Source organism: Canis lupus, chromosome 2 (assembly GCF_011100685.1).
Source record: "Canis lupus familiaris isolate Mischka breed German Shepherd chromosome 2, alternate assembly UU_Cfam_GSD_1.0, whole genome shotgun sequence".
NCBI lineage: Eukaryota > Metazoa > Chordata > Mammalia > Carnivora > Canidae > Canis > Canis lupus.
Window position 1 is genome coordinate 83125596 of NC_049223.1, and position 15116 is coordinate 83140711.

At 57.0% G+C, this 15116-nt stretch overlaps 1 protein-coding gene across 2 annotated transcripts in view; it reads left to right on the forward strand.

Moving 5' to 3' along the window:
- LRRC38 (leucine rich repeat containing 38) overlaps positions 1-14838 on the forward strand; it is a 31106-nt gene extending 16268 nt beyond the window's left edge. Inside the window, exons 1-2 of one of the 2 annotated variants that reach the window (XR_005356177.1) lie at positions 9895-10567; positions 13410-13540. Coding sequence is in view for 1 of the 2 variants with exons in the window: in XM_038531954.1 (XP_038387882.1) it covers positions 13410-13663 (254 nt within the window). In the remaining variant the exon portion in view is untranslated. Of the gene's footprint in view, positions 1-9894; positions 10568-13409 lie in introns of those variants that run through there. The other variant, XM_038531954.1, reaches the window with a different exon arrangement.
- The last annotated feature ends 278 nt before the right edge of the window (positions 14839-15116 follow it).

Consider the following 15116-nt stretch of genomic DNA (forward strand, 5'->3'; position numbering starts at 1 on the left):
AAATCAGCTGATGACCTAATCAGACTAAGTGTCCGCGGCCGAGACACGGAGGACGACTGGGAATTTCCCTGATGCCGCAGCCCGTAGTTAATGAAAGTTAGGTGGAGAACAAAAGCCAGCACTATAGGAAATTAGGGCCAGCGTTCCCAGCACCCCACCCCCCAGGCCCTGCAGGGTGCCTCCCCCGACACGTCCTCCTCTGTGACACCAGAGGCTGCAGCCGGGGCCATGGTACCCACACCTTCAGGTACGATAAAAGGGAGAGGTGGGGCGGGCGGCAGTCCCCGATGCCTTCGGGTCTAACCTCTATGCTGCTGTGAAATCAGGACGCTGGGGCCGGAAGTCTGGCTGTGTGTGCGAAAGAACACAGTGCTGCTTCTGTGTCCTGGTCCTTCGGGTTTGGAGCTGTGGGAGGCCGGCAGGGTGCACGGCCACCTGGCACGGTTCCCCCAGCCCACGCTGAGCCCTCTTCCTCCAGCGTGCAGGAGAGGAGAGCGGTGAGAGGGGGAGCTCTGGTCAAGAGCAGTGGAACCAAAGCCCAGTGGTCGAAGCCGGTGCCCTGGGAGCTGTAGCTCCAGCAGTGGGTTGGCTGGAGAGCATCGGCCACACTCTCCCCAACCCTCCCTGGCACCAGGCCCTTCTCACACTTTGATAAGTCATGCGAAGCTTTTAGTCCGCGTCTTAGGCAGGCCGTTCACGGAAGAACCACTCCAAGTGGCCGATGAAGCCTTGTTACAACATTCAGCTCTGCTAGTCACCAGAAATGCAAATTCAATCAGCAGTTATGCCCTTTTGGGGCTGATGAGATTGGCAGAGATGAAAGAGTGACCACATCCATCACTGGCGCAAGTCCACGGAGCCTTCAGCTTGTGGGGACGCATCGTGGGGAGATAATTAAGAACGTGTGTATAACATTTTTTTTTTAATTTTTATTTATTCATGATAGGCACACAGTGAGAGAGAGAGAGGCAGAGACACAGGCAGAGGGAGAAGCAGGCTCCATGCACCGGGAGCCTGACGTGGGATTCGATCCAGGGTCTCCAGGATCGCGCCCTGGGCCAAAGGCAGGCGCCAAACCGCTGCGCCACCCAGGGATCCCAAGAACGTGTGTATAGATGCCCGTAGCGGCGTTGCTTCTAGTAAGAAAAAGCCTGGAAGCCCCGTGGGATCTGCAGAAGTAAATTATGGCTCATCTACGCAACACTGTGCCCGCAGCCATTACGAATCATGTTTGGGGGGAGCCTGTCCCCCAAACAGTTGGGCGTCTGACTCTTGGTCTCAGCTCAGGTCTCCATCTCAGGCTCATGAGTTCAAGCCCCGCCTCGGACTCAGTGCTGGGCGTGGGGCCGACTTCAAAATAAATGGGGAAAGAAGCCAGTGATGCTTGGTAATTGTGTTGGTCGGAGGGAAGGACGTTCCCAGCGTGGTTAAGCAGCCGAGCGGCAGGGCCTGGTCTACGTGGGCGAGCTCTGTGCACGTGCGCACACAAGAGACCCAGGGGAGGATAAGCCGGCGTGTTAGATATGCATTTATGGGCCCTTTGGTCCTCCTCCTTTTTGTTTATTTCTGTTCTTTCAGTGCGCACACGGGCATTGCCTAAGTGGGGTTGGGAAAAGAAAAATATATTTTTAATGACGAAAGTGCTTAGAGGAGCTTGTCGTTGATGGCTCGGGGGGAGGGCCCCAGAGATCCTCTGGCTGCAGGCCTGTTTGTTGGCAAGGGGCACGAGATTAATCTCAATCTACCATCCGCTGTGTCACCATCTATTTCGGGAGAGTGGCAGCTCTTCACCCTCTCCAGCTCAGGTGTCAGCTGCTGGGGAGAAGTCATCAGTCAAGGGGACAGAGCAGCAGCAGGCGGGGTGCCAAGCCGCCGTGCACGAGGAAGGAGGCATGTCTCCAGGGCCCGATTCCCGCGGGGCAGGGCCGCCGCTGGGCCGAGTGGGCTCCGGCCCCCTTCGCGGTCCCTGGAGGCTCAGTTTACCAGGACAGAGAGGCTGTGGCCCAGTGTCGGTCACGTGCTGACCCCCCGGCCAGGGAAGGACCATGCATTTTGTAAGAGGGACCCGAGGGGTGAACGGCGATGGCCCAAAATGCAATGTGGGAGCAGCTTCCAAATGAGACGGGGAGGATGAGAGGCCAAGGGCAGCAGCTAACGATCGCACATGAGACACCTGGAGCGGGTTGGACTGTGTCCCCCCGAGAGATCTGCTGAGCCCTGAAGCCTGGCACCCGTGAGTGCGACCTTCTTTGGATAAGGAGTCTTTGCCGATGTAATTAAGGGTCTCAAGCTGAGCTCATCCCAGATTTAGGATGGGCCCTAAATCCAAGGGCGGGTGTTTTTATCAGAGGGAGATTTGACAGAGGCAGAGGGTGGGGCGACGCTGCCATAAGCCAAGGAGCTGCTGGAGCCTCCAGAGCCGGGGGCGCCCGAAAGTATCCCCCCTCGAGTCTTCCGGGGGGAGCCCGGCCCTCCTGGCACTTTAATTGCAGACCCCCTGGCCTCCAGAACTGAGGGAATGAACTCGCGCTGAGCCACCCGGTTGGCGGTCACCGGTGAGGGCGGCCCTAGGAAACGAATGCAACGCCCAGACCCTTGAGCGTGACCTTGTGCGGTCCTTCCCCTGAGCCCCCTGTGCTTGGGCCGTCGCTGGAGGGAGCGCGGGTTCCAGTTCGGGTTTGCACCTTGGCTGTGCAGCCTCCGCATAATTATATGCCCCACGGGAGCTTAGAATGCCCTGCGGGGATTTGCACAAGCATTTTGAAGGCGACAGGGGAGTGTAACGGCCACGCGCCCGGGCTCTGGAGTCACCCTGCCCGACGCAGAGCCCCTGCCTTCCCGTTTCTTCGCCGCATGACCTTGAGCACGTGACACAACAGTTCGGGTTCCTTACCTGCGAACCAGAGTCGACATAGTACTCGCCCCCGAGATGGTTTTGTGGATTAAGGCAGTGTAGACAGTGCAGAGTGCTTAGAGGGACACCTGGCAGGTGGTAGGACTCCGGCGGGGGGGGGGGGGCACGGGAGAAACACGTACAGCTTCTGTTTCTTCGCAGGGAGTAGAGAGTTCTCTGCGGATGAATTTGGGGAAAGGGACGTTTGTCCTGCCCGGGAGGGGCCTGCTCTTGTCCAGCACCAGGCGCCGTCGGGAGGGATGTTCCGTGTGTCAGAGCAGGCGGGTTAGGAAGCTCTGTGGCTGCACGGCCGCTCCCGTCCTATCCTGCATCCATCCCTATGTTCATTCAACTGCCTGCGTAGGTAACAGGGCAGGTGCGGGGATGGGGAACGATCGGGGAGGCGGGGACAGCATCTCTGGAGGGGGCGCTGAGAAAGCAAGTGAAGGCGTGAGGCAGGTGGTGGGAGCAGGTGCAAGGGCCCTGCGCCGGCCTGTGCTTGGGGTGTGGGAGGAATGGGAGCAAGGTGGAGTGGGAGGCTGGGAGGGAGGCGGGAAGGGGGGTGGGTGGTGAGATGAGAGAGAGGAGGAGGCTGGGGGGTGGGGGGTGAGCCGGAGGGCGGTAACAGCCTGGCCGTGGGGCGGAGGGCCTGGGGCTGCCCGCAGAGCAGGAGCCGGGGCGAGTGTCTGGCCGTTGGGACGAGAATTTCCGGTCTCCTCCTGGGGATTTCAGGTCTCCTGTCCCCTCGGTTCTGGATTCGGGGGGGGGGGGGCGGGGTCTGCTGGACCCGCGGCTGCAGCGACCGGAGGGGTGCACGTCTGGGGTGCACTTGGCCGACGGGGCCGTGAAGCCAGCAGCATCGGTAGCTGCCAGCGTTCCTGCCCCGAGAACCTGCCAGGGGTGCCGTCCCCCGCGCGCACAGGGGAAGTGGCCTCCTGACCTACCGCAGCCCCCTCGGCCCGGCCGGCAGCCTCCTCACCCGCACACCTCCACGTGCCAGGCTCCCAGCTGGGGGCCGGCGGTGTAGACAAGGTAGGCACAGCCCCTCACCCTGTGGAGGATGCACAGGGGCTCTGGGGAGACGGGCGTGGCGCAGGGGAGGTGGCAATCAGGGCAGGCTTCCCGTGGGAGGTGTTTCCTGACTTCTGAACAGGAGACGGCCCACCTCCTTCAGAGGGAGAACCTTTTAGGGCTCGTGAGGCATCCGGCCTCTTGGAACTACTCAAGCCTGCGGTTACAGCACAGGAGCCGCCGAGAGGAGGGGGAGGCCCGCGGGCCTGGCGGTTCCAGGGTGATGTGATGGGGGGCACACAGGGTGGTGGGGGGACGTGGCTGTGGGGCCGTAGGCTGGGGCATCTGCTCTCAGAGAAAGTCCCCGGGCGCTCGCTGCAGGGGGACGGGAAGGACGGAGACAGCTGGTGCTTCCCCGCGGCGGCCTGGATCCGGGGTCGTTTTTCCAGGTGACCACAGGCCCTTTGCACAAGGAGAATAGGGAGCGCCGAGTCGTTCCTAAGGCCCCGCATGTGCATCGCTTTCCTCTTGTCCTACCCTAACTTCAGCGGCGCATGGAAGTTCCTCTTATAAAAGGTCGACGGTGACGATGTATGCTTCCCGTGTCCTTATGGGGCGACATTATAAGCTGTGGCCCTATGGCAGGCTGTTTCCCTCCTCCTCTTCCCCCTTTTCCCTCTCCTCCTCTTCCTCCTCATCCTCTACTTCCTCTCCTCCTCCTCCTCTTCCTCCTCTTCCTCCTCCCCTTCCCCCCTCCTTTTCCTCCTCCTCCTCCTTCTCCTCCTCCTCCCTCTCCTTCTTCTACTTCTCCATCTTCCTCTTCCTTCTCCTCCTCGTCCTTCTTCTTCTTGTTCTTTTCCTCCTCCTCCTCTTCCTCTTCTTCTTTTCCTTCTTCTCCTCCTTCCTCTTCCTCCTCCTCTTCCTTCTTCTTCTTGTTCTTTTCCTCCTCCTCTTCCTTCTTCCTCCCCCTCTTCCTTCTTCCTCCTCCTCCTCTTCTTCCTCCTCCTCCATCTCCCTTTCCCTCTTCTTCTTTTTCTTCTTCTCCTTCTCCTCTTCTTCCTTCTCCTCTTTCTTCTTTTCCTCCTTCTCCTTCCTCTTCCTCCTCCTCTTTCTTCTTCTTCCTCCTCCTTCCTCTTCATCCTCCTCCTTCTCTTTTTCATTCTCCTCCTCCTTCTTCTCCTTCTTCCTCTTCCTCTTCTCCTTTCTTCTTCTTCTTCTTCTTCTTCTTCTTCTTCTTCTTCCTCCTCCTCCTCCTCCTCCTCCTCCTCCTCCTCCTCCTCCTCCCCCCTCCTCCTCTTCTTCCTTTCCTTCTCCTCCTCCTCCTTCCTCTTCCTCTTCGTTCTCCTCCTCCTCCTTCTTCTTCTTCCTCCTCTTCCTCTCCTTCTCCCCCTCCTCCTTCCTCTTCCTCTTCATCCTCCTTCTCTTTCTCCTTCTCCTTCTCCTCCTCCTCCTCCTTTCTTCTTTTTTTTTTTTTTTTTACCAGTTTTGTAAAACCCCAAAGCCTGAGGACCACAGCTCTAGACTGTAGGCTCTCAAGAGGTCTTCGTCGTGGGCAGACAGTCTTCTCCTCAACCTCTGGCCATGCCCACCACCCCCAGGCTGCGTCTGGGACACAGACTGGCTGAAGCCGCTGCCCCGGGGGCTGCACACCCAGAGGCTCGCACAGGGACCAGGCAGGGATGACGAGTGAAGAGGCTCGCGGCATGTGTCCTGTCTCATTAGGGCAGCATGATGGGTGCGTCTGCGTGACGGTGCTGCCTTATTGCCTGACTTCCACGGGCTTTTTTCAGACTCTTGAAAGACTACCACCATCACATTGACAAAAAGCAAATTTTTTTAAATGTCTTAATCCAAATTCTCCATTCCTGGCCCTGACTGCCTGGTGACTCCACACTCAGCCCACCGGAAACCCAGCAGGGACCGTCCTCTGGGAAGATGCCGTGTCTAGGGGGCCCCATCCCGTCTTGGAGGCACATCCAACACCCACCCACGCTTTCAGATTTCACCTGTGCCTCTTGCCTGCGAGGCCTTTCTCATTCCACCCAATAATCTTCACGCTCAAACGTATTCACTTATTCCATAAATATCCATGAGAACATACTAGACCTTCTAGGCACCCTGCCTCTTCATTCTCTAAATCTATGAAGCCCTGCAGATCCCCAACCATGTATTATCTTCCTTTCCAGTAGCTTCGTGTATTTTAGGGGCGGTTCCTCTGTTGGATTTTTTTTTTTAAAGATTTTATTTTTATTTATTCATGATAGTCACAGAGAGAGAGAGCAAGTCAGAGACACAGGCAGAGGGAGAAGCAGGCTCCATGTACCAGGAGCCCGATGTGGGATTCGATCCCGGGTCTCCAGGATCGCGCCCTGGGCCAAAGGCAGGCGCCAAACCGCTGCGCCACCCAGGGATCCCGCCTCTGTTGGATTATAAACGTCCTGGGGCCGGGGACAACATAGGCAGATGGAAGAAACAGGGGCTTTGGAGTAAAACAGACCAAGATGAGTGTAGCTTGAATTCTGGCTCCACCAGTTAATCGTGTACAACTTGCCAAAGATATCGGAGGCCCATTTCCTCAGCTACGAGTTGAGCATAGCGCTGCTCACCTCCCAGAGGAAGGAAGTGATAAACGACATGTGCTAAGGGGTGTGCACTGCATCAGAGCACTGCAGGTGTCAGCACCCGGTACCCACACGACCACGCACCCTCTTCCCAGTCTAGGGCGTGCATCAGGCCTCAGGACGTTGTAGGTGAATTATACTGAAGTGGGAGACATGCATATTCTTTCTTCTCAGAAATCTGCCCAGTGTGTCTCCCCTGGGCCCTGTCCCAGCCCTGCTCTTCTCCCCGTGTTGATTCACTGGGGACTAGCTCTCTGCAACGTGGCTGCTAATCCTTGATGATGTATCACATGCCCGGCTTTTTAGGGGCCCATGTCCTTCGTTTAAAAAGAGGGAGTAGGTTAATGAGCACTTGAAAAGATGCTCAACCTCACTAGTAGTAGAGGAATGCAAATCAAAATCACATCCACAAAAAATGAGATACTACTTTACACCCATTAGGATGAGCATCATCATCATCATCATTATTATTATTATTTAATGTGACATAATAAGTCTGGGTAAGGACGTGGAGAAATGGGAGCCCTCGTGTGCCGCTGGCAGGGACGTGAAGTGGAGCAGCCACAGTGGAACCTCAGTTGGTTGAGGAGCTGACTCTGGGTTTCAGCTCAGGTCGTGATCGCAGGGTCCAGAGATCCAGCCCCCGCATCGGGCTCCTCGCTCGGTGGGGAATCTGCTTAAGGACTCTCTCTCTCCGTCTCCCTCTGCCCCTCCCTCAACACACTCTCTCTCTCTCAAATAAATAAAATTGGAAAAATATAGAGAGGAAGAAGGAGAAGGAGCAGAGGAGGAGATTGGAGGGTAGATGGAGGAGAAGCCACACTCCCTCCGTGGTCAGAGAATGACTCTCGCTGCGCAGATGGGCCATTTTCCACGCCGCTAAATCCTTGCTTTCGCTCCGAGCTCCTCCCGCCTCCCGTCAGGTGCTCCAGGCAGGTGGAGGAAAGGAGACAGTTTCATTTGACTTTTCGCCTCCGATCAATATAATGAAAAAAACACCCCTCTTGCTACCGCAGAAAAACACGAAGAGCGCTGTGGTGGTGGCTTCTGGATGTTCTGGCAGATGTTATTCCAGGGGTGCCTACGAGGGCGCCTTTGGGTGACATGAACTTCCAATCAGCAGACTGGGTGAAGCAGAGTGCCGTCCCCCGGGCTGGTGGGCCTCACCCAATCAGTTGATTAGAACAAAACAAAACGGATCCTCCTGTGAGTAGGTTGAGGTGGGGAGGAGGATGCCTCCTGCCTGACGACCTGGAGCTGGGACATCACTTCCTTCTCGCCTTCTGACTTGGGCTGAAACGCTGGCTCCTCCTGGGTGCTGAGCCTGCCAGTATTCAGACGGGAACTCCACCATCAGCTCTCGGGGTCGCCGGCCTTACCAGCCTCTCGAGAGCCCGGACTCAGGTGGACCCACCCTCCTCAGGTGTCTCGAGTCAGGTGTGGGCACAATTTGAAACCTTGAGAGACTGGATAAAACGAACGCTGTTTTTCCAAGCACGAATGGTGGCCAGGCGCCATGGCGAGACCTTTCCAGATGTGCCTTATTTCGTGCTCACGCCGCCGTCAGCAGGCCAGCTGGGGCGCTGCTCCAAGGCTCACCGGGGGGTGTCCCTCCGCGTCCACATTCGGAGCCCTGCTCCTGACAACGGCGGCCTCTCTGGTCCCTCCTAGGTCAGGGTCTGGGGGCAGGAGGGTTGCTGGAGTGTTCTAGGGCATCTCTTTAAAAGCCAGTCTGCCTGAAAGGAGCTTGTTCTGAGGGGCTGGGCGGGTCTGGGCAGCCCCGGGGGAGTGTGTGGGACAGGGTGGCCATCAGCATGTGGCCTGGGGTCAGTCCCAGCTCCGTTGTTCCCTGGCTGCGGGGCCTTGGGCAAGTCACCTGATGCTCTGTGCCTCGGATTGACCATCTGTAAAAGGGGGATAGTCATGGGGCCCCTCGCTGGGTTGGCGTGAGGATCAAATAAGCTAAGGTGCTTGAAGCCCTGAGAGCAGTGCCCAGCGCACCCCAAGTGCTGCATCGGCATTGGCTTTGGTTTGCTGTTCTACACTCAGACAGCGGAAGGCATGGGGGTCCAGAAGGGAGAGAGAACATTCCAGATCCAGTAGGGACATCCCAGGGCCCCCGTCCCCGCATGTGCCCTCCCCTGCCCCACCTCTCCCCTGGCCCTGCCCAGCTGCCCTTCCTGTTGGACTTGGGTCCTGAGGCCAGGACTGGGTCTTCCTCTTCTTCCTTGCATCCTGTGTCCTCCGTCTTCTCCCTCCTTGCACCCTTCAAGGCCTGCAGCGTGAAACCTCGCCTAGCGCCCGGAGCAAAGCAGCCCACTCGGTAACGCAGCTCAGGGGACCCGACGTAGCCCTGCTGTCGGAGGGAGCTCACTTAGCCGGGCTCACCCCCCACAAAGGTTCTCGACCAGGAGGACCCGAGGCCCCCTCCGAGCGGCCCTGTGGCACTGCTGGGGCGCATTTGCGATGGCCATGCTGGGGGGCACGGCTCTGGCATCGAGCAGCCGACAAACCCCCGCACCACGCGGGCTCGCCTCCCGCGACGCTTCCCACCCGAGACGCCTACAGGCCGAGGGGGAGGAGTCTGGGCTAGAGTAAGACCCCGCAGGGGAGGAGGGGGCCCCAAAGTGCCCGACTCCTGAGTCGTGCAGCCAGCGGACGCCCGGTGGCCCCCGTGGGCCTCGTGTGCGCGGCTGTGGCTCCGTGGACCTCGCTCCCGGCCCCGCCTTTGTGAGCCGCGAGGACCGTTAGGACAGTCAGGACAGCGACAGCGTATCCTACCTGCGAGCTGCATCAGGCACAGCTCCAGAGTCTCCCACCCCCCGGGGCGTGTGCGGGACGTTTTGCAAACAAACCTGTGTCTTCCAGCCACAGAGAAATGTGAGAGGACGGTTCCGAAAAGCGTCGCTTTGTAAAAATGCCAAGCGTAACCCCGAGGCGCAGAGACGCTCGTGGAAGCTGGCATCGACTCAAGGAGTCTTGGCAAGCACACGTTGGGTTTAAGTGGCAGGCTCCGTGGCCTCTGTTGTTCCGTCGTGGTTGTTTTCCAGTCAGTGCTGTTTCTCGAAGGCAAGAACTGCTGGAAAGTTCTTCTAAAGGCCATAGTGACCTGGTACGGGTTTGAAGATCGCAAATGTTATCTTGGAATTAGAGACCTCCCGTGCTTCGTAGGCGTCCACCTGCTTATGTCCACACCTTCGGGGCTGGGGGGGGGGGGAGGTTAGAGGAGGCAGGTCACTTGATCGGTCCACTTTCCATTGAAGAAAACGGTGACTCCAAGGGAACCCCGATAAACGCCTTCAAGGGATATAGGAGACAACCGTCTCCTCCTCGGTTCAAATGCATTTAAAATGCTTCTAAGTAGTAAATGAAAGTTTGGCTTCTTCAAGAAAAAGTCAAAAACCAGTTCAAACCTAAGCTGGAGAAACATGCCGAGCTGTCTCGTCCAGCTCACTCCTTGGGTGCGTAAGGTGGGCGCGGAATCGGGGAGCCGAGGGGCGTGAGTCTGGTTGCCAGGCAGCGGTTCCCATGGGGACGGGAGCATCAGCGGGTTGGCTGTAGGCCACGTAAAAGACGGGCCAGGACCGAAGGAGGGAGGAGGCCTCTGCTTCCGAGCTGGAGAAGGAGAGATACACGAACAAAGACCCGAAGGGTGGTTGCGGGTTTGCTGAGCGATGAGCGGGGGGGCTGCTCTTTGCAGGACAGGAGCCAGCTCGTTAGGGAGGTGCGAAGAAGTCATTCGGACTTTCAGATAATTCTGGAGGTGGGTTGAGGGCCAGCTTCTTGAAACCTGGAAGCGCAGAAAAAGAGAGCAACAGCTGATTTTCCTGAAAGCTGAAAGGAAGCCAGCGGTACGCAGAGACTGCAGGCAGTTGAGCTTAATGTCAAAATGGTGTCCTCGCTTCTGGGGAAACTGAGTCACTGAACGAGCATTGTGAACTCTCAAGGCTTCGCGTTCTCATCCATAAGGTGGGCATAATAACACCACCCGCCCCATAAAGTTGCGGAGAGAATTAAGAGTCAGCACGTTTGTCTGCACATGGTAAGTGCAAAAATGTGAGTGTAGTTTCGACTGCTTTATTGTAAACAGTTCGTGACCGTAACTTGACTGTGTATCAGGCAGCGCGTGGGGATTATCCTTGGTAACAAACAGTCTTTGCTGGCTGACCCCTCACACCGGTCTATGTTTCGTTCACGTCCAGCGAGGGTTTGTATCAGTTTCCTAGGGCTGCTGTAACAGAACATCACAGGCGGTGGGGGGTGGACGGGGGGAGGGGGGTTCTAGATAAAAGACATCGGTTTTCTCACAGTTCTAGAGGCCGACGTCCCAGATTGAGGTGCCAGCAGGATCGGTTTCTGGTGAGGTCTCTCTTCCTGGCTTGTGGACGGCCACCTGCTCCCAGAGTCGTCCCATGGCCTTATTACCTCTGTGCACACGCAGAGGGAGGGAGAGAGAGAGAGCTCTGGGTTATTTCTCCCTCTTCTTATGAGGACACCACTCCTTTGAGATTACAGCCCCACCTTTCTGACCTCATTTAACCTTAATTATCCCCCTAGTATTATCTCTAATTAACAGTCACATTGGGGGTTAGGTCAACAACCTGTGAATGTGGGGGTGGGCACATAATTCAGCCCATAACCGGGCTGGTGGTGGAGGCGGGGCCTCTGTTCGTGATGTTCGTTTGCAGACCCTGGCGAGTCGGGGGCTTCATCTCCACCCACATCCACGTCTCCCTCCTCAGCTCATACTGAACGCCCCTATGCCCACGCTGGTGCCCCTGGCTACACGGTGCTCCCCGAACACTGAGCTCCTCGCCAGCTACCTATCTCTTCTGCCTATGGTCTTATTCCATGACTGGTTCCATCTGGTTCTTTAGGTCTTTGCTGAAACAGTAGCTCCTGAACACCCCATCTGAGGACGGTCCTCTTCCCCAGACACCATTTTACCCTAGTGTGTCATCTTCACATTTATTTCTTTTTTCACACACGCATGCACATGCAAAAAGATTTATTTATGGGGATCCCTGGGTGGCTCAGCAGTTTAGCACCTGCCTTTGGTCCAGGGCATGATCCTGGAGTCCTGGGATCGAGTCCCACGTCGGGCTCCTGCATGGGGCCTGCTTCTCCTTCTGCCTGTGTCTCTGCCTCTCTCTGTGTCTCTCATGAATAAATAAATAAAATCTTTTTTTTTTTTTAATAAAATCTTTTTAAAAAATAAAAAAAAAGATTTATTTATTTGAGAGAATGAGAGAGCGAGTGAGCATGCTGTCGCCAGTAGTGGTAGAGAGCGAGGGAGAGAAACAGATTCCCCACTGAGCAGGGAGCAGGGAGCCAACGTGGGGCTCAACCTCATGACCCTAAGATCACGACCCGAGCTGAAATCAACAGACACTCAACCGACCGAGCCACCCAGGGGCCCCTACGTGTGTGCATTTCCTGATCTACTCCTTAATTGTCTACCCCTAAGCTGCATTAAGGCAAGAATTTTGTTGTTTTACTGCTGTACCCCCAGGGCCTAGCGTATAGTAGATACTTAATAAACACAGGCTGAGGGCATGAATGTGTGTCTATCTTCCAGAATTTAGACTCTCTGGGAATAGGGACCTTTTTTTTTTTTTAATCACCAATCCCTTGGCACAGGATAAAGTGCTCAGTAAATGTGTGTTGAATGAATAAACGAGTGTCTGGAAAGCCATCCTCATGGTGCTCAGATCTTCATGCCTCAGGCAAGTTTTCCTTCAGGCTCACCAGGTCTCTGGAAGGTGTGACCCACCTGCAGTTCTCCTAGCTGTCCCCCTACCTCACTTGATGACAGGAGGAGGATGAAAGGCATTGCTGTATGTGAAGTGCTTAGAGCAGCGTCTGGCCCCTGGCCGGTCCAAGTTAGCATTTATTGTCACTGTTGCCTTAAAGCAGTTTCTCACACGTACTCATGTCAGATTTTTCTGGACTAGAGGGGGTAAAACTTCCTTTTTAAATCAGCCAAACACTCTCCAACTGAAGTCTTAGAGGAAACCTCCATGTATAAAACAGGGGTTAGGGACACACCTGGGGGGCTCAGTGGTTGAGCATCTCGCTTCAGCTCAGGGTGTGAACCCGGGGTCCCTGGATCGAGTCCCACGTCGGGCTCCCTGCATGGAGCCTGCTTCTCCCTCTGCCTGTGTCTCTGCCTCTCTCTGTGTCTCTCATGAATAAATAATTATTTTTTAAATAAAATAAAGAAATAAAACAGAGATTGCCAGGGTTCCTCCGGGCATTGTCAGAGTGGGTGTCCCAGAAGCTCTCCAACTCCCCGGGGAACCTGCCCTTGAAAACTCTCCAGGTGATTCTGAAACACATGGAAGCTTCGCAGAAGCTTCGGTGCCTGCTGTTTGGAGGCCACCTTCAGATACAGCCTATTTTGCCCGCTCCCGTCGAGGGAAAGCCTTCCTAGAGTAGCGGAGTTGCTCCAGCGCTATGCTAACCCTCTGTTCCCTTCGCCCTGAGGACCACAAGGAGGAAGACATCCAGCTCGGGAAGCAGCCCGCAGTCTGGAGCCCACCGCGCCCCTGGCACTGCCCCGGCCCCCTGCATCGGCCCCTCCTCGGCCCCGAGGCCTGGTACCCAGGTCTGCAGAGGCCCCGAGTCTCCTCTGGCGTCACCCCCTGAGAGGCTGGAGACCCGGAGTCCCACACCTTAGAGCAGGGCGAGGGGGACCGAGGCATTCTGATTTTCCCAGGGGGGATTACTCAGGGGCTTTTTAAAAAGCTTCCAGGCCATTATCACCACCCCCGGCCCAGCCTCCCGCTCGCTCTGGGGGACCCCCTGCTCCCCACTTGGCAAGCACTCGCCTGCCCACCTCCGGGCCATTCTCCGACCTCTCTCACCACCTGCCTTTTCCACAGGCCGTGAGCAAATCCAGTGCTCCCTGCCCCTGGGGAACAGGAGGATATTCCTGCACGAGCTGTCCGAGGCCAGCTTCAGCGAGTGCAGGTTCAGCCTGTCTCTCACGGACCTGTTCATCATCATCTTCTCGGGCGTGGCCGTGTCCATCGCCGCCATCATCTCCAGCTTCTTCCTGGCCACCGTGGTGCAGTGCTTCCAGAGGTGTGCCCCCAACAAGGACACCGAGGACGAGGACGAGGACGAGGACGACTGAGCTGCTCCCCCTCCCCGGCTTGCCCGAGCCTCCCGAAGAGAGGGGTGCGGAGAGGCGGGAAGGAGCCGACCTGCCCCGTCCAGAGCAGCACCTGACCCTGGCTGCGCACCTGGGCACCCACAGAGTCTAGAACCTACAGGGTAGAGGAACCCAGGAGGGATTCTGGGGGGACCTGTCTCCCCACTGGAGGTGCGAGAAGCAGGGAGGGGACGGCCCAGCCAGGCGTCCCCGTCACGCTGAAGCCATGGGGTGCGGACCCTTGTAGGTCCCACCGCCGAACTGGTTTGTGCATAGTCCTCTGGACTGGACTGGGAGACCAAGCAGCGGCCTCCTCTTCCTCCTCCCCCCCGCCCCCCGCCACCCCAGGATGCAGCAGCTCAGACGGGGACTCCAGTCCGGGGCCCTGTCCCCGGAGCGGGACCTGTCCTGCCGTAACGGGCTCCAGCGGGGAGGTGCGTGTGGCTGCCGTGCACCGAGGGAAGAGCCAAGGCCCGGCCAAAGGGTGTCTGTCGCTGTGCTTTGGTGAGCAGGTGAGGAAGGCTTTTGCCGGCGGAACTCACACCCTCAGCCTCAGCAGCTCAGCAGAGGAAGGACGGGGGTCGATGTGTAGTCACGATGGCCTCTGTGCCCCGTCACTCCTCCCCCTGCGATGCAACCAGTTTTCTTCCTTCCCCAGCCCCCCTGGTCCCCCAGCTCGCATCTCTACTTGACCAACTAACGCCTGACCCGTCTCTGTGCTGACACCGGCCCGGACTTGTCATCCCCAGAATCTGCAGTAAACTGTCCCCGAGGCCAGGATTCCAAAAATCAGGTTGCACTGGATCAACAAAATGTTAAAAGAAAAAAAGGGAAAAAAACCCTAAACCTGAGACTCGGCCCCTGAGAAACCTCCATCCGCAGCCTTAGGGCATGTGTGACATTTGTTTGCAGCACAGGTTGTGACAGGCGGTGTTTTCCTGGATGTGCAGGATGGCGCTTTGGGGCAGAGAGAATATGCAGCCGTGTCACACGCCCAGCAGGCTGATACAAGGTGACGGTGTCAGCAGCATCAGACCCTGCTGGGGACTGAGACATAGACGGGGCCCGAGAGAAGCCCCTGGGTGTTTCGGGGTGGGTGGATAGTTGGGTGGATGGATCCTTTGTTTCTTACAATATATTCCTCACGTGTCCTTCCATTGCTTCCTTCCATCTCTGCCTCCGCAAATCCCAACTGAGCACTTGCGAGGGGCCAGGCCCTGGTCCGGACAGCGTGGGTGTGGGTGTGGGTTGAGTAAGAAGACAGGGCCCCTGCTCGCTTGGCCTCTGTTCTTAGCGGGGAACACAAAACAAACAAGTAGGTAGAACTGTAATGGCAGGTAGAGAGAAGCCCCGCGAAAGAGGTGAGTGAGATCCTGCGAAAGGGTCACGGGTGAAAGCTACTCAAGAATGGATAGTCCGGTGTGTTAGGGCTCTC